Source organism: Loxodonta africana, chromosome 8 (genome assembly GCF_030014295.1).
Source record: "Loxodonta africana isolate mLoxAfr1 chromosome 8, mLoxAfr1.hap2, whole genome shotgun sequence".
NCBI lineage: Eukaryota > Metazoa > Chordata > Mammalia > Proboscidea > Elephantidae > Loxodonta > Loxodonta africana.
In genome coordinates, this window is record NC_087349.1 from 87,485,204 (window position 1) to 87,510,719 (window position 25,516).

Consider the following 25,516-nt stretch of genomic DNA (forward strand, 5'->3'; position numbering starts at 1 on the left):
TCCCAGATAGTCCCCTAACAAAATCAGGGAACCTTTTCTTTTATGTCTGAGGACACTGCTAGTGATTTCACCTGCTCAGAATTGCACAAAGGTAAAGCTACCTGGGTTTGTTCTTAGCCTTGCTGGCGTTTACGTCATGTCTCGTTTATTTAGACAAGGAGTCTACTTGGGAAAGGCTGTGCCGATTTCAGTGTTTGAAATACCCCTAGCTGTTGGCACTTAAATGTAATTACTCAAAACAGAATCATTTAATTAGATAGGAAGAAAAATAGCAAGCCCTAAAATGATAATAAAGAATAAAGCAAATATGCTGACCAACTGAGGCAAAGCAACAGATAGAAAACAACACATACTTCACAAGATAGCTGCGTTTCAACGCTTCAGTTAAGGATGCATATAACAGGATAAACACACAGTTCTATACCTTGCTTTGCAGGGTTCACAGAAAGCAGCACAACTGATATTGATAACACTGTAGAGCAATAAGAATTACAATGTCTCATGCCTCATATGACTTAGCTCCTTGGGAACGCCTTAGGAGGAGGAGGAAAGTGGAGCTAAGGAGCAATACTCTACATACCACAAATGCTTGAACTGGGAATTAGGAATGAGTAGTGGATCCATTTGGATGAGTAGGGTCATCTCACGCCAACAAAATCTACTTGGTGGGCAGCTGAAGACAGGACAATGCAGAGCCATTTGCTGATTCTAAAAAGGAGGATGTTCTGAGTACCAAGCATGGAAACATTTTGGAGTGCTCTACAGAAGGAAATACCCCTTGGAAACTGAACTCCTGTACAATCTCTTCTCTTGAGCTTTAGGATAACCAGCACTTCAGGGTACATTTTAGATCATGAGAGAGCTCAATTTTACCCCCTCCTCTGGCTGAATTCCAGAGCCCTATAATGGATATTAGCCCTTGCTTACCTTACCTCCAAATCTTTCCCAATTCCTCCCCTCTCCCTAATCAGTGATGTACCAAAAAAAAATACAAAATCTTCTTTATGGAGCCCTGTGTGAGGCACTACATGGGTGTCCAAGGAATAAGACCTCAACTTAAACACCAGACACTCCAAAAAAAGTCATCTCTCCTTAAAAGGATTCATATCTCAGCAAGTAAAAGTCACATCAGACAGTGCCATCACTCGGTTACAAAATTACACAAGTTTTATAATGAAGTTTGTTCATTATTATAAAGGACTGGACAGTTCGGAAATAATCCTTTAAACTTTTTTTTTAATCTGTTAATTTAAAATCCATCCCCCCAAAAATAATTATTTGAAAACTATGAGACAGAGGCAGCCAGTTTAGTGTCCTCTCCAAGGCTTCCCTGGCTGGTCAGTTTCCTGGGATTTGATTTTCGAGGCGGTGGAAAGGCTGAGAAAAAGTTGGCAGGAGATGGATGAAATGGGAGCTGCTGGCACCCTGTGCCTGGTGTCCTTTCTTGACTCTTGGGCTGCCTTGACTTTCTATTTTCAGTTAGACTGGAAATTTGTGGACAGAAATGTTCTGTGTCAAAGTTTATTCTCCACTGTGGATTAGCTGCTTTAGATTTGATCTGGTCACCACGGCCCACACTTTAACTGCTAAATGAGCCAAATTCAGCTGTTAATTAAGCTGTCCAGTCGCCAATTCCTGGATTATTCTTTTCCATATACTCTAGACTATTTTATAAGAACGGTGTCATCATCAATCAGTCAACAAGTATTGAGTGTCTATCATATAAGAAACCCTGGTGGTATAGTGGTTAAGTGCTACAGTTGCTAACCAAAAGGTCAGCAGTTTGAATACACCAGGTGCTCCTTGGAAACCCTTTGGGGCAGTTCTACTCTGTCCTGTAGGGTCGCTATGAGTCAGAATTGACTCAATGGCATTTTTTTTTTTTTTAAATGAGAAGAACAGAATTAAGCATTTGGTTTGAATCCACCACAGTACTGAGCTGCACGTTGGTGCTGAATTGGGAGAGGCATGGGGACTGGGTGTGAGGCCTGGCTGTGTAACTAGCCACCCTTGGAGCTCTGGACAAATAACTCACTCTTCACTTCCTAATTAGTAAGATGGGAATAAACAACAGAATTCATCTCATGGGGTGGTTCTATGGATTAAATGAAAAGTACACACCATGACAAATAGTAAACACTCAGTAAACGTTAGCTATTTTTATTATTACTAGTCTTTATTAAATTGCTGTCACATTTAATGTGATGGTTTAAAAACACTCAGAGAACAGGAGGTTTTCTAAGTGAACAAGTCTGCTTATTTGTTGGGCTTTCTCCTCTTCTCCTGCAGTCATTTTTAACACGCACACGTTGGTGTCATAAGTCTTCTCCTCTGCGAGTACCTGCGTGACACTTTCCTCAAACAAGAGGTAAATTGCCGCTCAGGCTACAAAATGGTTTCTGCTTTTACTCTAGCAGGAGTTATGTTTTTATATTACAAAATTGAGGCCAATAAACAGAAAACTGGCACACTATCTTATCTAATTGAGGAATGGCTAATAAAAAACTGTGAGAACACACAGGAGAGAAAGCTAAGGACACACCTTCCAAGGTTCCAATGTTAAGAAAAGCATTTAAGAAGATGGGCTTTGGGGGAAATTTCTATTTTAACACTTTTGTGCATAATCAGAAGTTTTTTGGCTTGGTCAACTTCTAGCCCCGTTGCCAATGTTCCAGGCTTAAGGTGTACAAGTGCATGACTTCAGACTACTTTCTCCATTAATGCTTCGCTCATCTTGGACATTCAAAGCACTCAAGTTAGCCTAAGTGTACAACTTTAAAGAAATAGCGAATAAAGGTTAAGAAGAAAAAAGAAAAAAAGAGACGAAAATTGAATTATGGCTGGATTTGGCAACAACTGTGAAAGTTCCCACTTTCAGAAATTCCTTTTTGATTCATTCAAGGTGACAGAAGCCTTCCTCAATCAGAAGGCTGGAGGGGAGGCTTCTCGGATGTTGCCCAGATGGAATGCAGAGCTGGATTCCCAGGATTTGGGGCACACTGGACAATGAAACTAGATCACATCACAGCACCCCAAGTTGTCAAGAACCTTCTGTGCCTCTGAGTCACAACACCGAACACAAGGTTAAAGACGATCTGTCACAACTCAACTTTCTGGTTGTTCACGATCTCACTCAGTTCTGTGACCACCAACCAAATGAAGTCCACTTGTTGATGGCCGGGTGAGGTCTCAGTAAAAGGGACTGATTTTTTGACTAGGAGAAGATGCTCAGGCAGAAAGTCGATGTACCAACTAGACAACGGCATTTTCTCTACCAGGTATAGAAGTCAAGCTGTTTCCTTCTTAAACTGCAGGTCTTCAGGTAATTGTGGAGTACAAAATCAGTTAATTAACAAATACTTACTGGATACCCACCATACACTCTGTACTATGCTGGCAATAAAGCATATATTTGTGTCCAAGTAATGATAGAGCAGACTCTACTAGTAAAGACAGAAGAAAAAAAATCCTTCAAACATAGCAATAATGAAATATCCTTTCCATGTTACTGATACCATCTAATTTTGTAAGTATTTATCTCATCAAAGCAAAATGTTACACCAGCAGGGATACTAGCAGAAATCCTGGAAGAACCCATCCAAAAGGCAGTGGATGACAATGTTGGCTAAAGCTGAGGATGCCTAGGACTCCTTGCTCCCAATCCAGGTGATTAAGTGTTTATGTGTTTGAAGGTATATTAAACTTGCAGAAGGATACTTTCATAATACACTACTTATTTGTGCCTCTGTAGTTTGGAATTGGAAACCCTGGTGGCATAGTGGTTAAGTGCTAGGGCTGCTAACCAATGGGTCTGCAGTTCGAATCCGCCAGGCGCTCCCTGGAAACCCTATGGGGCAGTTCTACTATGTCCTATAGGGTCGCTATGAGTCGGAATCGACAGCACTGGGGTTTCGTTTGGAATAGTTAAGATTTTACTGACATACTAAGCCATTGTAACAAACGTTTTTATGTTGCATATATTAATCATATTCCTTCAACCACTAGCGAACCTGTGTTTTCTCTGGTTTGACCCAGGGGTTCCACTTGGAGCCCCTGCTGAGAGCGTGCATTACTAACACGTTCCCAGGTGATGCTCATGTTGCTGACTAGGGACCAGTTCTGACAGCCACTAGTAGAGAAGTGTTCTCAAAATTTACTATACTGTTAAAATCGCCTGTGGGTGTTAAAATGTAGATTCATTCTGTGTATCTGCGGTGGAAATGCAAATTCTTAGCGGGGGTTCTAACCAGAACAAACCGGTTCGAAGCCCTGGTTTGACCATATTTTAATCCCCACCACCTCCCTTTTTACCACATGGATTACTTTTCAATGTTCTTGAATCTACTGAACTCAGGAGAAGTAAAAGTGATTTCTATTGTTTGTGTCTATAATTCTACCCAACAATTGAGGTGCAAACAATTTATCTGAAATTTAGGAGTATTTTACTTGATTTAAAAATTCTTACAATGCTTCACTCAGTCTCACTGATGAAGTTCAAATTTTTAAACTACAGATATATTAGGGTCTGTATTCTTATAGTGGTGAACTGCAAATCTAGATTTATAATACGTAACCCGGTTCTGTTTTCCAACATGATTGTGGATGCTACCAGACTCTATGAAGTAAACAGCCATAGATCAGACTGGGAAAAAATTATAGGAAAAGTACAAATCATAAGAACTATGAGGGACATTTGACTGCAAACATTTACGAACAATTGAGTTGAAGCGCTATTCTCTGTGACCAGAGTATATTCAAAGTGTTTGTACAGTGACAGCAACAACAACAAAACCCTACATTTGTAGTTAAAAAGTGATTTTCTGTGATCCTACAATACTTTATACAATTATCTGTAATTAAAATAGCACAAGGTAAAAATAACCAGTTCGAAATCAAATGAAGTATTCAAAACAATTGCTGGGCCCAACAACATGCTTTTTCATAAAAGAAAATGCTATATGCAGCAAAGAGGCAAAAACAGAACCGAATGTGAGCCGTGGTTAAGTCTAAATCCTACAGCAATGAAAGTCATTTGTATTATCCATACTTCTTTGGATAAATTCAGATGACAGCCCCTATTTCATTTCTTCATTCAGTTTGGAGGCCAGATGGCATTAGAATCATTTACTTCACCTTGTTGTGCTTAATTACTACAATCAACACACTATTTTCCAAATTAATCATAACAAAGTAATTTCATTAGTAACACAGCAGGCTGTTGAAATATTAGCATCATAACAGTTTGGAAACAATTAAACTTTATTTGAACCTTAAAATTTGCAGAGTGGAACATTATTGTAAGATCTAATGGCATAGAGTACAAATTCAGTACAGAGCAAATAATCAAGCAAAATGCTATATAAAATATGACTTACAATCACCTTTGAAAAAAATTAGCTCTCTAACTGTTCATAGAAAAACAAATAAAAGCTAAGCAAACATAATGAGAACAGAGCAATTAGCATATTTTCTAACAAGCCATGTTGTTGAAATTCACATTAATGATATTATGATCTTGTCGAGCGTGTGATGTATCGTCAAGGGCGTAAAGGAAACTTTCTCGCTGGTACTATAGAAATGATTTCATCAAATGACTGTAAGTAGTCATGAATTGAACAGAACAATTATTTTTCCTATCATTCTGATGTTAAATCTTCTGTTTCTTTTATCTCCCACCTTCATTCAAGTTAAGAAAGAACAAAGGCAGAAGAGCTCTGGACTGAAGGAACACTTTACTTTTGTATTGTCACTGTCCACAGAAAGACTATTTGGCTTGGACTTGTTGGTCATCAGTTGGCAAAGGACTCCCTCTCCTGGATTAACTGTAAAAAGAGGCAGGAATCTTCCAAATGTTCTACATTCTGTGTGAGTCTGTGCCTGCATGGGGGAGGGGTTTACAAACGAGTTTGTATGCAATGAAAAGCTGCTGCCACCTACTGGCCTAGTACTGAAAACTCGGCTTGAACCATAAGCACAAAACCAGCTAGGCTAGTTACACCTGGAGTGGAACCACAGATGCTTCGGCTTTTCAGCTACTCAGGCTTTGAAAACCAGTCTATTCATTAATTTATTTCCTGTCTGTCCAACTCTCTGCAACATCGTTTCAATCTCTTTGGTGGCGTAGTGGTTAAGAGCTACGGCTGCTAACCAAAAAGGTCGGCGATTCGAATCTACCAGGAACTCCTTGGAAACCCTACGGGGCAGTTCTATTCTGTCCTATAGGGTCACTGTGAGTTGGAATCGACTTGACAGCAACGGGTTTATTGGTTATATTAGAAAAAGGCAAATGACTACACAAATGTAACTTCTGAAAGCTTTAACCTGAAGATGTGTGTCTCTATAAACCAGAGTTTACACACAATCCCTAAAACTAAGATTCTTCTTAAACATTTGAAATTGGGTGATCACGATACTAAGGGGATAATTATAAAATATACCCTCTGAAATATTGCTTTCAATAGTTTTACATAAATAATGGAGGCTTACAAATATTTTTAGATCTTCTGCATGGTTAGAATCTTTATAAAGCAAAGATGTGAAAAGTTCAACAAGGCAGTACCTATTAGTTAATGATTCAGTATTAGGAGATTATATCTATTCCAAATAATTGTTCAATCAGCAATGCATTTAGATACATATTAAGGCCATAATGGCACCTTTTAGGCATTTAAAATACCTTTGGTTTTCAAATATACCTGTAAAGGTAATAATATAATTCCACAAGTCTTGCTCAGGCAGCACAGCACGTGACTCAAATGTCAGGCTAGCACTAGCCTTTCACTCACCTGTTGGCAAGTTACAATGCTACCATTGTGATCTCTACACTTGCACTCTGAGCCTTCTTTTGCCCTCAGTACTCTGAGGGGATGGAGGTGACACCAAATCTGGAATTCTACTGCTTCCTGGTGGGACCTTAACAGACCAGCAATGATAAGGCAGGATAAGAAAGTGCTTGGCCACGCGTTTTCACGGGAATACACTGAGATTCTTTATACCGTTATATCAGCGGAAGAATGGTGATGCTTATAAACTTTTTTATTTTACTACGTTTAAACAAAACTACGGTACCAAATGTTGGCAAGCCCATCATATAATCAGGATACCTTTTATCAATTCAGTGCTTTGCACAAACCATATTTCTGGCTGGCACATGTGTTGCAGGGGACACTGCACTGCCATATGCAATTCTATTTTTTTTTTTCTTGTGGCTATACTAAACATAAAGTAGATTTGCCCATCAGTAAAAATTCTTTCAAGAAAACAGTATCGTATGAAAAATACTAAAGATAAATCATCTACAAAGCTTTAATAAAGCCACATTCTTTAGACCCCCCTGCCCCCCCCCCCGCCAAAAAAAAGCCAAACCCATTGCCATTGAGTCAATTCCAACTCAAAGCAACCCCACAGGACAGAGTAGAACTACCCCATGGAGTTTCCAAGGAGTGGCTGGTAGATTCGAACTACCAACCTTCCAGTTAGCAGCAGAGCTCTTAACCACTATGCCACCAGGGCTCCACATTCTTTAGATAGCACCTATCAAAACTTTGCCTAACATATTCAATTAAATTTTCTACGAAATTACATATTACATTCTAAAAAATAATCTCCAATAATTAAGAGGAATTAGAACTCACACTAGAAGTAACAGTTAACTATGTAGTACATATAAAATAGTGCTGAATTCTTCACACAAATCAGATGGGTAAATAAAAACCACTTATTTCTTTGCAAAAAAGCAACAGGTATAACTTCACTGTTTGCATCTATTTTACATTAATACCCTTCATTTAATTTCACATCAGAGGAATAGTATAACAAATGACTACATAAAATAACCGTCGAAGACAAACGATGCTCAACAAAACAAAGAAAGGTTATGAGCTGCCACTCCTGCTTTCATGATGCCTCTAGATCCAAAGCACTTGCCCACAGCCACAGAATCTTCCTTTTCTGCAGGCAGAAAGGGGAAGTTGCATTTTAATTTTTTTTCTTCAGTCTAAATGTTGATTTTTCTGCTCATAAAAAATGACATTTTTAACCAAGGATAGATGAATGCTTGCTCAACATTTTGTTAATTCAGCTCCTCGGAAAGGCCATAAAAATGGTTATCTTACTAAAGAGGAGGAGGTTTGGGAAAACAGCTGGCTATTATCACAGGAACTTTCTCTAAATAATCCATTTCCAAAGTAAATTCCATGAAGTTATTTTTTGAATCAAGCCAGATAAAAGAAAACAAACAAAAAAAAAATATTTTGGGACACAATCTTTGTGTTAAAAGAAAACTACAAGGCAAAGACTCAGAAGGCAGAGAACAAGAGAACATATGAGCTATTACAGAATATTGGATTAAAATGTACTTACCCAAGACTCTCAAATATCATACATCTCCATTACGTAGGCTTTAGGCACCAAGCCAATGGCTCCCTTCATTTCTCCTACCCACCAGCCATATCTATTGTATTCCTAATTGAAAACAATATGCAATATTAACCTTTAGGCTGGTGTAAGTACAATGTCGTTTATACATAACTTCTTAAAAATGGTATTTCCTTTTATAAAGTTACAAGAGCTTGAACTGAAAATTAAAACATTTTAATCTTTCTTGTTTCTGGACACTTTAAAAATGCTGTTAAGGAAAGATTTAAATTAACGAATATGACAAAGCCTATTTATTACACAGTGTAGAACACAGAAACAGCCACTTATGATAAGAACCTAGAAAATGAAACCATCTATTTTTTTTTTTTTTAAGGAATAGGCTGTCTGGGCCCCTTTCCCTACTCTCTTTCCACACAGCTTAGAGGACACCTTGTGTGTGCAAGCACCAGGCTAGAGGCTACGAGGTTAAAGCAGGGATCCTTAGGACACTATATTTACCCTCAAGAAGCTTACAGTCTAGCAATAAACTACCTAATTCTTAGGCAAACTTATATTGCCTAAAATGATTTAGAATGTACAGGTGTGCCCTTTCTTAAGGAACTCAAATACAAGTAAGCATATTTTAAACAGATACATTAGAGAGTAAGGAAATACCAATAACACAAAATGGCTCCTTTAAAAAAGCTTCTTCTCAAAGACATTCACTGGTGCTTTTTATTGATCGTAACCTACCTTAGATAAAGGATGAGTAGAAGGAATTTAAAGCTGGTGTTAGATTTGCCCTTACAAAGGAAATAAAAGTATCTCAAGCTATACAGGCAAAATATTAATCTAGCTGTAAAAAAAAGTGATTGATGAGTCGCTTTTGCATCGACTTTGCAATGTGAGATAAACCTGTGCCTCCTTCTCGCCCCCCTTCTCCTCCACTGACAGATACACCACTGCTTTAGGCATGGTGAACACTCCGTAACCGGTCTCATGTGTCTGCCAGATTGACTAATGTATTTTTATCTCAAATTTATTTATGTTTAGTGAGATACAAAGTAAAATGAATTACAAGTTTCAAGAATATCATCTTCCAAAAGCAATACTCCTCCTGTAAAAGCACTGTAGGACCCAAATTTAATTTTTCATAGAAGATAAATTTTTAAAATCTATCCCCAAAGTAATTTAATAGGTTATGATTTTCCAACATCTGAGTCATAGATAAATGTGCATATTCATATTAAGTTGTATCTGGGGAGGGAATGTTAATACTAGCAGAGACTTAACATTTGTATTGATTAGCGTGCTCTTGACCATCAGAGAGAAAAAATCATACGATTCAATACAAATGTTGCCACATTAGCCTATGTATTGATACGGAGTCTATCAATGGAGAAATTATAAAGTAAAAATCTATACTTGCTTTTTGAACAGTAGACACTATCAGAATTAGGCTCACTGAAAGAGCCAGGTGGAGGGTAAGGAAAAGGCTAATCTTGTTCTTATACTAATGAGTGCACAGCTGCGGGCTTGCTTTATGAGGTAGTGGACTCAAGATAATAAGTTTAAAAGTTCCTGACAGTGTAAATTTAGTGGAAGAAATGATCTGACATACAATATCTGATGCAGAATTCAATGACGGTGACTATAATCTACATGGGGCATATTTTTCAGAAGAAAACACCAACTTAGTGAAAGCTATGATTAACAATCATTATATCCTCATAGGTACCTAATAAAACTGCCCTTTCCAATTTTTAAGGCAATGAATATAATTAAGCCTAATGCTTAACAAAATAATGTACTTAACCTCCCAGAGGCCAAAGGCCTACATTATAAGACTTCAAAATGGAAAGTTAACAGGGTACATCTGAATGTGAAAGCGCTTACCTAATGCCTAGCTAAAATTTCTTTAATTATTTGGAGGGAGTAAAGGAACTAGCCCCCCAAATGGTAGACACAGAAAACATTCAGTTAGAGGACATATTATGACCCAAACCTGCTTCCAGAGAACAGTCTTCAATCCAGGTTTCAATGTTTAGATTCAAATTACAAACCAGAAAGTCCATATTACTTTATAATATTCTCTACCTCCGTTATAATCTGCACTGTCAATTAAAGGCATATTATTGGATCTCAAAAAGCCTGCTCACATCCAACTTTAAGAAACTGATTTCCCACCAATCACTTCAACAAAGGACCAGTGACATGCTTCACACTTGAGAGAACTCTGCAATGGTAGACTGGTAAGATTCATTAGACAGAAGCACGGTAGTAAACAGCAGGGAGGAGTTTATTCAGCTGTAAACAAATTCCTTAAAAATAACATTATATAAAAAAAATTAGACTAAAATAATTTTAGATGCTTCACTTAATTAATTTAAAATAATTGAAAAACATGAAATATGCACCTCATAAAAGTACTCTAAATATCACAGATTTAAATCAGAAAAGGGTACAAATAAAAGCCAGAATGTTTATGACTTCACATCCGTAAAGAATTTCATATAATACTCCTGTGTGGAATTAAGGGATAAGATAAAATATAGTGAAGTAAAATTCTAGTAGGCAAATTTATGGATTTACACTGCAGCCACTAGGGTGTGTCGACAAGACTGCAAACACAGGAGCTTTTACTTTTATCATTACCATCCTCTGTATGAGCCTCCTGAGCAACATGAATCCCAATTAAACCATTTGCAGCCTATAAATTGGAAGGAAAACGCTTCTTGGGGTACAGTATTCTAAACTTCAGCCTGAAGATTCAATATCATACGAGGTTTCCTTCTGAAGACAAAAATTTGCCTTTCTTTGCCTTCCCTCTTTGCTGTCCCCAAACAAATGTGATTATGAATGATATATTACTTACAGTGGAAAATAATGCCATCGATACAATGTTGTCTTGCGGTCCACATGCTAATTCTAACATTGTTCTATAAAGTCACAGGTGGGTCATTAAAAAAAAAAAAAATCCTCAAACCTTATATTGTAAGTAAACAAAAAATAAAAAGACAAAACCATACCAGTCTGCCATCTAAATCTTTTAAAGGTTAGGAAGCATCATGTCATCTTTATGGCACACGAGATCTCAGGTACAAGAAGGTCTGCCATCTGGTATCCTTCACTCTATTCGGCTCTTAACATCAGCTGAAATGCTAACAGAGGCAAGTGACTGTACTTCAGGAGGACTGATAAAATAATGAAGAGTCCTTTAATCTACAGGAAACCATTCTAGTCAATTTATAAGAAATATTGCATCCCTTTGTAGGACGTGTAATTATTTTCTATTAATCATGTGCTATAAAGCTACATTATGCGGTTATTCTGTTATCACTAGAAAGAGGCCTGCAGTCAGCTTCTGACAATGTTAGGTAATTACTAACACAAAGCTTCTTTCTCCTCCCGTAGTAATGCTATCAAGATTCAGAGGTGTGGTGATGCTTATTGTATAAAAATAGTACTCAAAAGAAATTCAATATCTGCAAAATGGATGGCTTCAAGGCAAAAATGTAATGTGGCAGCCAAAGAAGCAAAAAAGCCACTTGGCCAAGAATCTGAGAAAATCATCATAAAGCAGCACCAAATGCCTGTAATCTAACTACTGTGTTTTCAATCTTCATACCATTACAATACTTTTTACTTGTTTTATTTGGTAGTTAAAATGTTAATATTTATTAAGAAGCAAATTAAAGTGCTTGCATCGTTTTAAGATTGTGCAATAAGGCAGGGAAAAAAGGACTGGTTTTGATAAAGTGAAATAGAGACCTGTCCAATACAACAGTAAACATATGTCGTCCCCGTTTACTCATTAACTAAATCTCTCTCTGCTGGAGTATTATTTTTCACTTAAATAAGGCCCAACATTTACTTAAATCCTTTTCAGCACTATGATTCTCATTTCTCAAGTATGTTAATCCACTTTCTGTAAAACATATGGTAAAAGGCTGTTGTCTTAACAGAAACTTGAAATACTAATAAGAGTGTGTGATGTACGGCCCTTTCAGAAATTAGTTACCACTTTGTTTGAAAGCAACAGGTGTGAGGAAGGTTAAAAGACTCTGTGTTCTTTTTCCAAACATATCTGTGCTTCAAAACATACCAGTCTTTTGGGAAAATGAAGCTAATTTTATTCATAAAACGTAAAATACACTGAGTCTAAGAACCAGTGGACGTTAGCATTGTTTTCCAACTATTCATTGTGATATTTTCTGAGTTATTTGCAAGAATTTTAGTATTATGAAAACTAGACCAAAACCAAACCAAACCCAGTGCCGTCGAGTCGATTCCGACTCATAGCGACCCTATAGGACAGAGTAGAACTGCCCCACAGAGTGTCCAAGGAACGCTTGGCAGATTTGAACCGCGGACCCTTTGGTTAGCAGCCGTAGCACTTAACCACTACACCACCAGGGTTTCCTGAAAACTAGACAATTATGCAAAACATGGAGGCCTGGTGGCACAGTGGTTAATAGCTTGGCTGCTAACCAAAAGGCTGGCAGTTCGAATCCACCAGCTGCTCCTTGGAAACCCTATGAGGCTGTTCTGCTCTGTCCTATAGGGTCGCTATGAGTCGGAACCGATTCAACGGCAATGGGTTATGGGATGTAAAATACAGAAATATTCTCTTAAGGGCTACCACTTCAGCCTCTTCTTTGTTATTATCTCCAAAAAGAAACTTCAAGAATCCTATTATTTCTCATACATTCATTCTTTTATAAGGTTCTCTTAAAATCTACAACAGGAACTTGACAATCCCAGTGTTTTACTACTATTATCTACACATTAACCTCTTGAATCTTAGTTTTCTAATCTGCTAAATGAGATTGACACGAACAATCTCTAAGGTCCTCCAAAATGTCTGAACACCACCATTCATAAGCCTGCTTGAAGACACTGTTTCCCAGTGGCTTATGAAAATCAACCTCATTACTTTATATTTACTGCACAGGTGTGACTTCCATTTACCCTAATTCAAAGAATCACTATTTTTTCTCGCACTTCATTGTTAAAGCAAGAGAGACAAAGCAAGAAAGCTGATAATAAGAATTTATCTCTTAAAAGCAATTTTAGTTTCTATCCCAGGGTCAAAACATGTTTAATTCAAATTTGGACGCAGTCGCCGTTTACAATACTGTGCAGTAAAAACTTATATTCAGATTGATGATTTGTAGATATTGTCAGACAAAGACAGATCAGACCATGCTCACTACAGGGGTCTCGGCACTCAGTGTGTTTTACGTACCAATACATGGCTCTGTTGACCCACACCTCTCTATCCCAGTTGTCCTCACTCTACTTCAGGCCTTCATCACCTCGTTCGGGATTACTGCGTCGTCAGCTCTGCCTCCCTGTTCTTCCCAGAAGCTGTTTACACTGAGTGACCCTGCTGCTCAAGAACTTATAATAGCTCCACATTGCATTAAGTACAAACTCATCTGCTTGGCTTGCCCCCAGCCTACTAGCAACATTCTTCTCTCACTGCTCTGATCCTCACAGTCCAACCTTCTACATTATACTCATTGCTACCTCTGTCATGATGTCCCCTCCCCAGAGAATGGCCTCCCTACTCAAAGACTAAGTCCTGACTCAAGTTACTCAGTTGTTGTGAACACTTCTCAGGATTATCTAGCCCATAGTTACATCTCTCATTCTCTGGTTCTACACTTTACAGCACTTACTCCTTAGTAGTTTTTATGTACATTAGCTTTGTCCCTTCAAGTAAAATAGAGTGTAAGCTTGCTGAGGTCAGGGAACTGTCTAACACTTTATCTGTATGCCCCATACTATAGGATAAGTAAAAAGTATTCATTAAAACATGCTCTATCTTCATTTTGGATGATGCATCAGTTGAATATCCTAAATATTTTCTTAAGAAATGTAACTTCCAACAGGAGTATCTTTTCCTTGGTGTATGATATTAGACTTACTTTGGGAATTCTCTAATAACTAAAAAACGCATTTGTTCTGAGTATGTTACACACACATGAGTTTAGCTATGCAATCTGAAGAGCATTGCTCCCACTCATGTTTTCCAGTGCACTATGTGGGGTGCCTTGTCTAAAGAGCTTAAATCCCATCTGCGGAAAGAAAAGCATCCATCCTGTGCAGGACAGGAACAAATAATCCCAGTTCTTGTTAAAAATGAATTCAGTTGAATTTACTTGTAAGCTACTGAAGACATTAAGATACAACTCTGCAAGGGTAGAAACAGTATGGTGAGTACAAGGGAAAACTTGCTGGTTTTTCAGCTTCTTCATATTATTCTTACGGTTATCTTTTCCAAAGATCCAGGGTTTCATCCCAGCTCTGCTGCTAACTAGGTATGCAAATTTGGACAATTCCCAAATTCTTCAGGGATGATTTTATTTTACATTGTTTACATTGAGACTCTACAATAATGCAGTTACACAAATCAATACCAGTTAATATAAACAGATAATTCTAAGTATTATATATTTGGGCCCTCACAGATTCAATTTTATAAAACCCATTGCTATATTTACCATAAATTTTTGTTGTTGTTGTCAGGGCCATTACTTGCCACTGTTGTACTTATAAAAAGTTGTTGTTGAGACCAGACAATCAATGCAGATTATAGAAATTCATGTGAGAATTTTTTTTAGTCATCAGAGTTGGGAAAAGCCAAGGTCCCTCCTTTAAGATTACAAGGAATTTTTAGCTGCCTGTCTCTCTCCCTTTTTTAGTCTGGCTGCCAAGAAGCTAAGGCCAAATCTGAAGCTCAACTCAGAAACTCCAGTCTTTAAAGGTCTCCAGAGGGGTAGTCCTTTTTCCTCTGGACTTCCGTTTATTTTCCCCAATTACATTGAACCTCAATTTCTTCCTCTATAAAGTGAATGGCTGGCATAAAACATCACTAACTCTATGATTCTATCATTCTAAGTTGTTTTGAGAAGTTCAAAATTACTTCTTATTTTTAACTTTTAGTAAACACATAATAAACACTGATCTGCCATATTAGGGATACCAAGATACTTAAGACACGGTACTCTTTGAAGGAGTCCAGGGTTTAGGGAGAGAAAGAGACATGTAAGCAGATAATCCCAATATCGTACATTAGGTGATAGAAAAGCAATTTGTAAAAGGTGTTAGAGAAGCAACTAACCCTACTGTGAGGTCTGGGGAAGCTTTATAGCCTGATAGTTGGGCTGAACTCCCGATGGAATATTAAAAGGGCATTCCAGAGGCAGGGAGTGATAAATAGCATGTAGAGAGATAAAAGAATGTGCTGTGTTCAGGGAAGAGCAATTGGTTTAGAGTGTGGTTAGTACAAAAAGGTGGAAAGGAGAAGAAGATGAGGTAGGAAAAGTAGTCTGGAATCATTTAGGCTGATTTGATTTTCCACTCCTACCAATCTCTAAGATGAGGGAAGAGGGGTGATTCTGACTGACTGTACTGGCTCTATGCTTCCCTTCCACTGATAGGACTGTTTACCCCCTTTCCATTGCATAGCCATGCTTCTGGATTTTATGTCAAGCAGACACAGAAAGTAAGCACTTAAATATTTAGTGAATGAATAAATGAATAAACCCTATCTATAATTGAAGTTCAAGTTCTTCTTTTTTTTTTTTTTAATGAACTTTTCCCTATTAGGAGCCCTGGTGGTGCAGTGGTTAGGCACTCAGCTGCTAACCAAAAGGTTGGCAGTTCAAACCCACTAGTCACTCTGAGGGAGAAAGATGTGGCAATCTGCTTCCATAAAGATTACAGTCTTTGAAACCCTATGGGGCAGTTCTTCTCTGTCCTACAGGGTCGCTATGCAGAATCAACTGGATGGCAATGGGGCTTCCCTAATTACTCTGGGATTAAACAATCTCCCTCTCTTCCAAGGGCCTCCAACACTACAACATTTATAGCCTACACAGTGCTGTATTATTATTATTTTCTATCTCACAGGTTGTTCTTCTCTACAACTCAATTGCAATATCCATATGGGAAAAAGACCAAGCTTGTGGCTTCTAGATCTTGCTCAGGATAGTGATCTGCATATTAAGCATTCATCAAATATTTGTTGATTGACTGGAAAATGAAATACTTTTGACTGTCTATAAAAGATTTAATTATGCAGAAGATACTGTCAATAAGATGGCTCACTGTTGTTTAGATGTTGGATGTGACAATTACAATTAACTTGATACAGAAAAAAAGCTCAAGTACCGCTCAAGGCCCACTTAAGTGGGGCAAAGTAGAAAGTGAAAAGGCGTTAGGGTCAGTGTTTCCCAGCTAAACTACTCACTAGCTGGGTGTCCTCAGGCAAATTACATAATAACATTATTGAGCATCTGTTTCTTGATCTGCAAAATTATAACACCACTGGCTTCATAGGATTATCCCATGATTAGCTGAGTGAAAGCATATAAAGTGCCTAGAAAAGGGCACTGCAGGTGCTCAGTGAATGCTTTTTCATTCCATCCTTCTCTCTTCTCACTAACTGGTGAAACAAAACACCAGGGCAACATAAGGAGAGTACTTTGAAATGCACTATAAGGCAATCTGATTATTAAGAACAGTTCTCTACCCTGTTCTTCCAAAGGGAATGTGCTCTTCCAAAATGAACATGCTTTTAAGGAACATTACATTTTCACTTCTTAGAATTTTACTGGGTTGTCTTTTTTTTTTTTTAATAGCCAACCATTCAATGATAAATTCTATAATTCCTTTGTAATTTATTAAACATTTACTCTAAAATGTTTCTTAATCAGTAGCACATCTATGTCTACTCTCTGATTCCTAATACTTTCCCAGGAATATCTAGCTCCATGTCAGATGGGAGCAGACAGAGGAGGGAGGCATCTCAAAAGAATGAAAACATGCTGTATACGCTGAGGGAGTTCCTGGTGTTTTTCAGAGAGGAAAGCATAAAAGATCATGGAATGTTCAATTTAGGATTAAAAAATATATTTATCAATATAATGCTTTTCTTTAAGGTTGTTTTGTTTTGCTTCTGGCAAATCCTTGATTATTCCACACACTAGTCCCCTGCAGCCTAACTCCTTCCCACCTCACTTGCTTCTCTGAGACTCGGCCTTCTGGCTTACCCTCTGCCTCTCAAGCCACTGTAAGGGCTGACCTTGCCAGCCTGCCACCTGAAAGTACCATCCACTTTTATTGTCAACATTTTTCTGCTATGCTTCCTTCACTTCATGTAAGAGAAAACAGGCAAGTACCTGAGCATAGATAAGAGGAGCCCCAGGAACGGAGCCACAACATCTTCTGATGTGGCGCTGTGTCCATAAACTATATTACTACTAGGAAGAGGGTGGGTACTAAGTAGTAGGTCATCACTACTAGGGAGAGGGTGGGTACTAAGTAGTAGGTCGTCACTACTAGGGAGAGGGTGGGTGGGTACTAAGTAGTAGGTCATCACTACTAGGGAGAGGGCAGGTACTAAGTAGTAGGTCTGCCTGGTTAATCCTTCCACTGTACCCCAAGCCCACAACACCCCCATGTTGACAGCATAGAAACTAAATGCCACCAAACCCAAACAAATACAACCACAAGTACTAATACTCCTACTTCTTCCCCCAAAAGGCTATAAACCATAATAACATTTTGGGAACTAGCTTAGCGTCAACAATTTATGTCCTATATTGAGATGTCCTAGTTACTCCTCAGCGGTTGTCATGCTATTTGTGGCACACTGGGTCAGAGAGTCACAAGTGAAAAACTAGGATAGCTAAAAAGTAACTCTGTATTTCCCTCTGCCAGCAGGGCTCAGTAAAGGCTTTCATATTATCGTATTTTTCTGGTAGGCTTGAAGCCAAAAAAAAACTTAGTATATGGATCTTTACATCCTCACAGTGAGAAGCAAATGGTCAGTGACAGTCACAATTCAACCATCACTGGAAAAACCCAACAAACAGATATAAAGGGAGGTACTTTATATCAACCAATACACATTTTTAAATGTCCTTTTATTGTATATTAGTGAACAGCACCTTAACCTAAATTTCCTACTCAATATTTTTTACTTAATAAAAGTCTGCCAAACTAAAGTCATATGTGCCCTAGACTAGGTAAAAAAAAGTCCAGGATCTTTGACTTGTCTTTTTCTGTTAATACCAGACAAAGTAGCATGCCTCTTTCCTGCTGATGCATAGCTCTACTGTCAGTAAGTCTCCAAAAATAATTTATTGCTTTAAAAGTAAGGATAAGAATGTGGTTAGCAATTTACTGATGAGTACAGATTTGCAAGATAAACTAATAGCGTATGGAGATACAGAAGAGCAGGATGGAACAAAATAACCAAAGAAGTATGTAGTAGTGGACTATACCTACTGCTACATAATCTGGATTCTGCTATTGAAATTATAAAATGTCATAAACATAGTTCTAGAGAAATACTATTAACAACAGTATTATGTCCACATTTTAGGACGTGAGAAAACTGAAATGCAAAACTAGTCAAAGAATTTAACTTTTTTTTTTAATTTAAAAGTTTCTTTAACAAATGAATCTGAAACCAAGCCTTGTGTTTCTGAGTTAATTCACTAACAATGCTACCATGAAAACCACAAATTTCACATTTCATCTGTCTCTATAAACGTGCTCCATTTTTTAGGGGGGGAAAAAAAAGAGATTTCTAAATCACCACTGAAGCCTGAAATATATCAAGTATTTTAGTTTAATACATTAAAATAAACAGCAGGAACCCAATATGGGGCGGGGAGGGAACCTGTAAGCAAAGTTACTGGCTTGCCTTCTTAGGCCAGCAGTATTTAGATTTATTATTCGTGCGGTTCAAAGGTTAAAACTGAAAAAATGCTGGACACTTTGAAGGAGGGGCCAGCTCAGCCAGGGGTCACATGACTGTTGCTAATCAGAAAATGTTAAAAAGGGAAGGGAGAAGGACAGGGTTATTTGCCTACTCTTCTTTATTTATTGCAACATTTGATTTTTTACTTTAAGGAAAAAAACAAAGGCTAAGATTTGTATAACTCTCAAAAGAGGCCTAATTAAACATAAATCACTCCCAGGCTGGTTAAGCACAGCTAACACCCCAGCATCAAGGATTCCTTGCAAAATAAAAAAAAAAGAAGACTGAATTTTAAAATAAAACTATATTTCTACAGTGAATCTTAATTAAGATAGCCTAATCCCCTTTAATCCCCAGACTCATTAAATATTTTTCTGCTATTACATTTACAAAATTAAAACACTATTATAATGCATACCATTTCATTTATTTCTCTAAATGTTCATTTATATTAAAAGAACACATCTTTTCTTAAACTGTTCTGTGTTGCCTTTTTTTCAAGGAGTATTTTCAGAACTGACAACCTTCTAGAAGTAAAATCAAAGTGTTAATTTAATATTTCAAATTATTGGTCAGTTAATTGCTGAAAGGAAGTGGCTTCTTTAAAATCTTTTAAATTGTTTTATTAGAAAAGTCCTGAAATTAATTTCTTCACGAAGTACATTTTGTCTCCACAAATATTGTTAGACTCTTTAAAATGTATTCTTTATATGTGCAATTTTTACATTTAATTCAGAATGATGAACAAAATTTTTCATGATTAACGCTAATACTTTATTGACACCAGACAGGGAAGTAATAACCCCCAGCTAGGTTTAAAAAAAATTTTTTTTTTAGGTTTAAGGTTGGATTTATGACACCATTTTGATTGTGCAACATTAACTGCAATTACCTGCACCACTCATTCTGAGCCACTAGATGGTGTAAAAAAATAAATTAAAACAGTAAAATTTCATTCCATCACCAGAAAATCTAAATAGAACTCTAAGAAAGATTAAACTTATTTCTAGGCACATAACTACTCTCACAATTTCTATACTAATTGTACTTTTAACACACCTAGCAGCATTTAATATTAGCTTTTTTTTTTCCACCTTGACCTTGAAATAAGCCCTTTTGAGCCATTTATTGCTCTCTTCTACTAAGAGCTTTGAGTTCTGAATTTATAATAATACCAAGCATTCAAAATTACAGCCATCGTTCATATATTAGATGAATTTATGATACTACCTTAGAGCCTCTGTTTGCCAAAGTTTTGATAGAGCTGGAAAGCCAAGCCAATAAAAGATTACTAGAGAGTCTCCAGAGATTCCCATCTGAATTTGCCCAAAGCAAGGCAGGGAAGTAACAGTCTTCACAAACACAGCCCAATCCCCAAAAAACCTGAAAATCTGCAGCCAAAATGCCCATCGGTGGTGCAGGATTTGTCCAGATCCCATGGAGGGAGAGCTATAATGTGTTAGTGAGCGTCCTTTCTTCTCACCTTCACCAAGATTTACCTGTTTGATGTCCAATTTTACTAGTTGGTTAACTATGGGTATTTAATAATTTCATCCAGTGATAATATGTTAACAATGTCTTGTCTCTTCTTCTAGAAAACAAAGAGTCCCAGCTAAAATACACATTTCTAGAAGGTCTCTTATGAAAGGATGGTGATGGTGGAACTTCAAGCCTTGTGAAAGGCTGATGGAGAAAGTACTTCTGGTCAGGTCCCTCTCAAATCGCAGCATTTAGAAAGTTTAGACGGTAGTATACACTTACCATGAGCCAGGCCACCACTAACCTTAGGTTTATGATCAAACTTCACAAATAAAACTATAATCTCCACAAAACAGGTTTAGGAGAACAGGAATTACTTCCCCATAATCCTAGAAGTATGATACCCATCTACGATTATATATTTAATTTCATGTTAACAAAGAACCACTTTCTGAGCAATGGTCGATGGTAGAAATGAGACATGTATATGGGAATGTTGCTGATTCACAGCCTATCCTGGCAGTTGACTGGTGCTCCAACAAAGTTTTCAGTGACAAAGAAAACATGATTCATAAAGAAGGCTTTAAGAACAGATCCACATGGGCTTTGCAAGTTCCATGTCTGAAAAAGGGGTATAAGTGACTTTATGCCATTTACCCCATACCCTGACATTCCAAGTGGAAGCTAACCAACCTTTTAATTTCATATACAATTGCAACTAAACCAAAGAAAGAAAATGTGAGTTAAGTAAAAATAAGGAAATACTGTCATGATTCCAAGAATGTTTCTTGACAAGAACTGAAACGAATCAGTTGGATTTCTATATTAAAGTACTTAGCTCAAAAAGCTGTTGCCTTCACTCAAGACAATTACATGCTCAATAGTAGGCTTAATCTAATAGTTGTAATGTGGCTATCCATAGCTTCCAAGAACTGAAAGTGTCTTTCAAAAAAAATTATACTAATGAGCTCAGAACTGAGAGAGAGAAGTGACAAGCCTTAGCTTTGGACACCTCAAGTAGCAATTATCACAGTTAGATGTGTTTACTTACTGAATATCTTTTCCACAAGAATCAACACATACTTCTTTCTTATTCCTTTTGGATTCCTGGTACCTAGAATGGTCGGTGGCACACTGTGGATACTTCATTATGTTTCAAATTAAAAAATCAAGTCAAGAAGAAAAGAGGAAGACAGATAAAAGCAGAAAAAAGAAAATGGGAGGAAAAGCACCAGTCTACGAGTCAAGATGCTTGGCTCTAGTACTGCTTTGGCACTTTCTCGGTCCAAGTTCCCTTATTCGTAAAGCAGAGGATGGATAACCATTGCTTAGACCCTTAACTCTAACTTTCTATGACTCTCTGTGTTATGATTTTATGCACCAGCCATCTAGTGTTAAAATTCAGTAGGTGACTTTATTTACAAATTCTTTTCTGTATCTAACGAGTTATTATCTCTCTGAAAAATCCAAAATATTTATTTCTCTGATCCAGAAACCACATTAAATGCCTGCACTTAATATTTATATAACACTTCCCTTCTTATACTTAAACTTTTTCCATATATCATTTATTTCTAAAATAGTCTCATTAAGTAGAGATAGGCAGTTTTTTTTTTTTTTTAATCCCCATGTTATGGTAAAGGAAATTAGATATGAAAATTAAGGGAGCTCATATAGGTCATTACAGATTTAAAAAATCTTGATTCTTAAATTTAAGGACAGAAAGAGTCTGAATAGTCCAGTATCTTAAGAGGCAGAGACAACGATTTTTTAATACATAAAGATGAATGCATAGCAATATACTTTTCCATTCTGCTTATAAATGCAGTACGTTAAGTTTAAAAAAAAAATTACCTAAACCTTTCTGAATAGAAAGCATCGCTTTTAAATTGTCGGAACACTCACTTTATTTACGTAAAGATGAAAAACTCCTTCTATAAACACAGTGTTTCCAGTAGTGAATGGCAGACAAAATCAGAGTAAGCACAGCGAAGAATAAAAAGGAAGAGGAAAGAAAAACATAATAAATAACCTAATAGCTTACAATGTTAACTTTCACAGAAGTATATTGTTTCTGGAGAAGGCAGTCTGTGGACACGAGCCAAGGGCTGAAGTGATAGGTAAACACTGTTAAGTTGGATTCTGTTATCTGATTGTGTTTAAAATTTGATTATATTTCCCTTGACAAAATAATTAACTATTGTGAACTCCCAATTGGCGTTTTTCCTCCAATGCTGGAAATCCAAATGCATAAGAACGTAGCTTTTTATTTACCCCTTTAGGGCTGTCATTTGGGGATTTCTTCTTACCTTGCTAAGAATGTAAATCACATCACCACGTTTAAATGACAACTCATCAGAAAGAGCTCCTGTGCAGTCCCACAAACCCTGGTAAAAATTAGCATAATCAGTGTTTTTATCTCCTAGAAAGAAGAAAGAGAAGGCAGCAGTTAGAGCTTTCATGTAACCAGTCCTTGTTTTAAAGTGAGCCAATTAGAAACCAAAGAACCACTCCGAACCACCAAAATAGGCTCAAATACCCTGTCCCGACTCAAAGAACATTTTATTACACCCACACAAGAATCCTATTTTTTACTATCATCTAATTAAAACCATTTTCAAAAAGATGTTTTTTCTCTCTCCCTTTCTTCTTTTCATCTAAAGCTTGTAATTGCAAGGTACTGTCATCAAACCAGTACCTAAAATTTGCTTCCCACTTATATAACAAACTGAAACCCATTTACTACATGCTTTTTTTTTTTGAAGAAGGTAAGCCAACCACATTGCATAATAATAAGCAATATTCAAGAGGTGTGATGAAACACATCGTGAAATAAGCATCTCACAGAATTTGGGATACTTCATAAAAAAAATAATAATAATAAAGGGGCTAAGGTGCAAGTATAAATCCAAACTAGGAAACAAAATGGAAAAAAAAAATTCTTAAAATGAGAAAAAAAAAATTCCTAAAATGAGGAAAAAAAAATGAGAAGCTAGCTAAAAGAAAAGGATAAAGTGGGAATAATACAAAGGACAACTCCTGCTCTTTTCTTTGGGGACTTTTATACCCAAAGCCTCTCAACGTTATTTCTAAAATATTTTAGAAACTGAAATTACCAATGCTGAAGCTGCATTTTCCAACTTATTTTTGTCCACCCCAGTTTAGGATATTAGGCTCTATTGAATAAACACGGAATGTACACTGAAGTTATCAGCTCATCCTTCTAACAGCATAAGCACAATGGATGTGATGTGCTCAAACTGCCATACAGACCATTAACTGATTGATTATTTAGTGCTCTCCTCTCCGTAATACCACAAAAAACCGGGTAATAAATGCTTTGTCACTTATACAATGTGGGTCTCCTGAAACACAGCACAGAGTTAAATACACTGGATGCTTTTGTTACACGGAGCACTGTTTCCTGTTTTTAATTTCATGATAATTGAGTTTTGATGAGTTAAGGCAAAAAGAATGCAAGTGATATCAATAAGATGTCCGTGTATTCACTAACCAGGCAGAACATATACATGCTGACAACTTCCATCATTGGAATGTCATCTTTGAATTCTGAGGGGATAACTGTAGAGACACATGCCGGATCAGGGCTGTCATCTTAGTTCTGTTACATGGCTCTCAAACGGCAAGCTCCTTGGCAATTCCAACACAACTATCCACACTGGTGTGCCATTAGGGTGTTTGTTTTATTATACATAGTTTGCAATTCATGGAAAGTGTTAAGTTTATTAGAAATGTTTAAAATTCTCTTTAAATATTTTAAAAAGCCAAAAAAGACAATCTGAATAAAATGAAATCTGAATACTTAGGAAGCAGGACGCTACTCCCCAATTATACTCTTAAAAAATTACTTAACGACTAGAATACACAATTTAGCAAAACCCCCCTACTAATTTTTTTCCTCTTGTTTTCCAAGAATTAAAAAAAGGGAAAGAGGGAGGGAGGGGAAAGTAGGGGGAAGAAGAAAAAGAGGGAGGGAGACAGACAGACACCATACTGACTTCTCCACACCAGCATTTGGGTCCCATCACTGGTACCAGTAGGAACGTGTACAAGCCTGGGAATCCAACCAAGAACAATGCTTGTGGCCACCCTTCATCACATTTCGCCCCCAAAGCATATATTAAGTAAATTCCATAGACGGACACTAGAGGGCACTCCGACTGGCCAGATGACTCTAAACACTGTCAACCTTTTTTTAAAATTACTTAATAATAATAAAGTGACTTATTTCGTTTAAAAACCACTTATTTAGACAAATAGAGATTTAGAAGTTAAAACATTCTCGTCAGACTAAATCAACTGCTAAATGGGTCAAATGTTGCGCCCCATGCAGTCCGTCAGTGTCAATTTAAAAGTCAAGGAATTAGAGCAAAGATTGGATGACATCATATTGCATGCAAGGCCCTCCCGGACAGTAAGTGGCCAGGAGGTAAAAAGATCTAAATCGCTGGTTTCCCCAGTCAAAGCTCCTATGTGTTCCCCATGCTGCTCAGCCTTAGGTTTGGTCCAAAAAGGCTGAAGAAACAAAACTTGGGCTAAAAAGTGGCGTAAAGATTTTGGCTTAGCTGTGGTATCCCAAGGGTTTCCCTGGCTGCCCAGGCTGTGTTTTTCTTTTTCATTTTCTCTCACAATAGTTTTTCTTTCAATAAATTTTCAAAAGGGGGCGGGGGGGGGGAGGAGAAAGAAGGAAAAAGGAAAGTCTATGGTGATTTCCTTTTTTTTAATCCTTATCACTTTGGGGTCTCTCTTCCTCTTGATGTGCTTGGTGAAGCTCCCATTAACACTAATGGGAGTTACAGGAGCACAAGAGAGGAAGGGAGACCCCCACGGTGCCCAAGATGCATCGCTCCCTAGACGTGCGTCAGGAGCATTTCATTA

The 25,516-nt window shown here is 37.3% G+C and overlaps 1 protein-coding gene across 1 annotated transcript in view; it reads right to left on the reverse strand.

Moving 5' to 3' along the window:
* Window positions 1-7,180: 7,180 nt before the first annotated feature.
* SKAP2 (src kinase associated phosphoprotein 2) overlaps window positions 7,181-25,516 on the reverse strand; it is a 178,461-nt gene continuing 160,125 nt past the window's right edge. The window contains exons 11-13 of the mRNA XM_003407064.4: window positions 22,927-23,039; window positions 8,362-8,463; window positions 7,181-7,950 (exon numbers count right to left, since the gene is read on the reverse strand). Of these exons, the coding sequence (XP_003407112.1) occupies window positions 8,371-8,463; window positions 22,927-23,039 (206 nt within the window). The 3' untranslated portion in view covers window positions 7,181-7,950; window positions 8,362-8,370. The remainder of the gene's footprint in view (window positions 7,951-8,361; window positions 8,464-22,926; window positions 23,040-25,516) is intronic.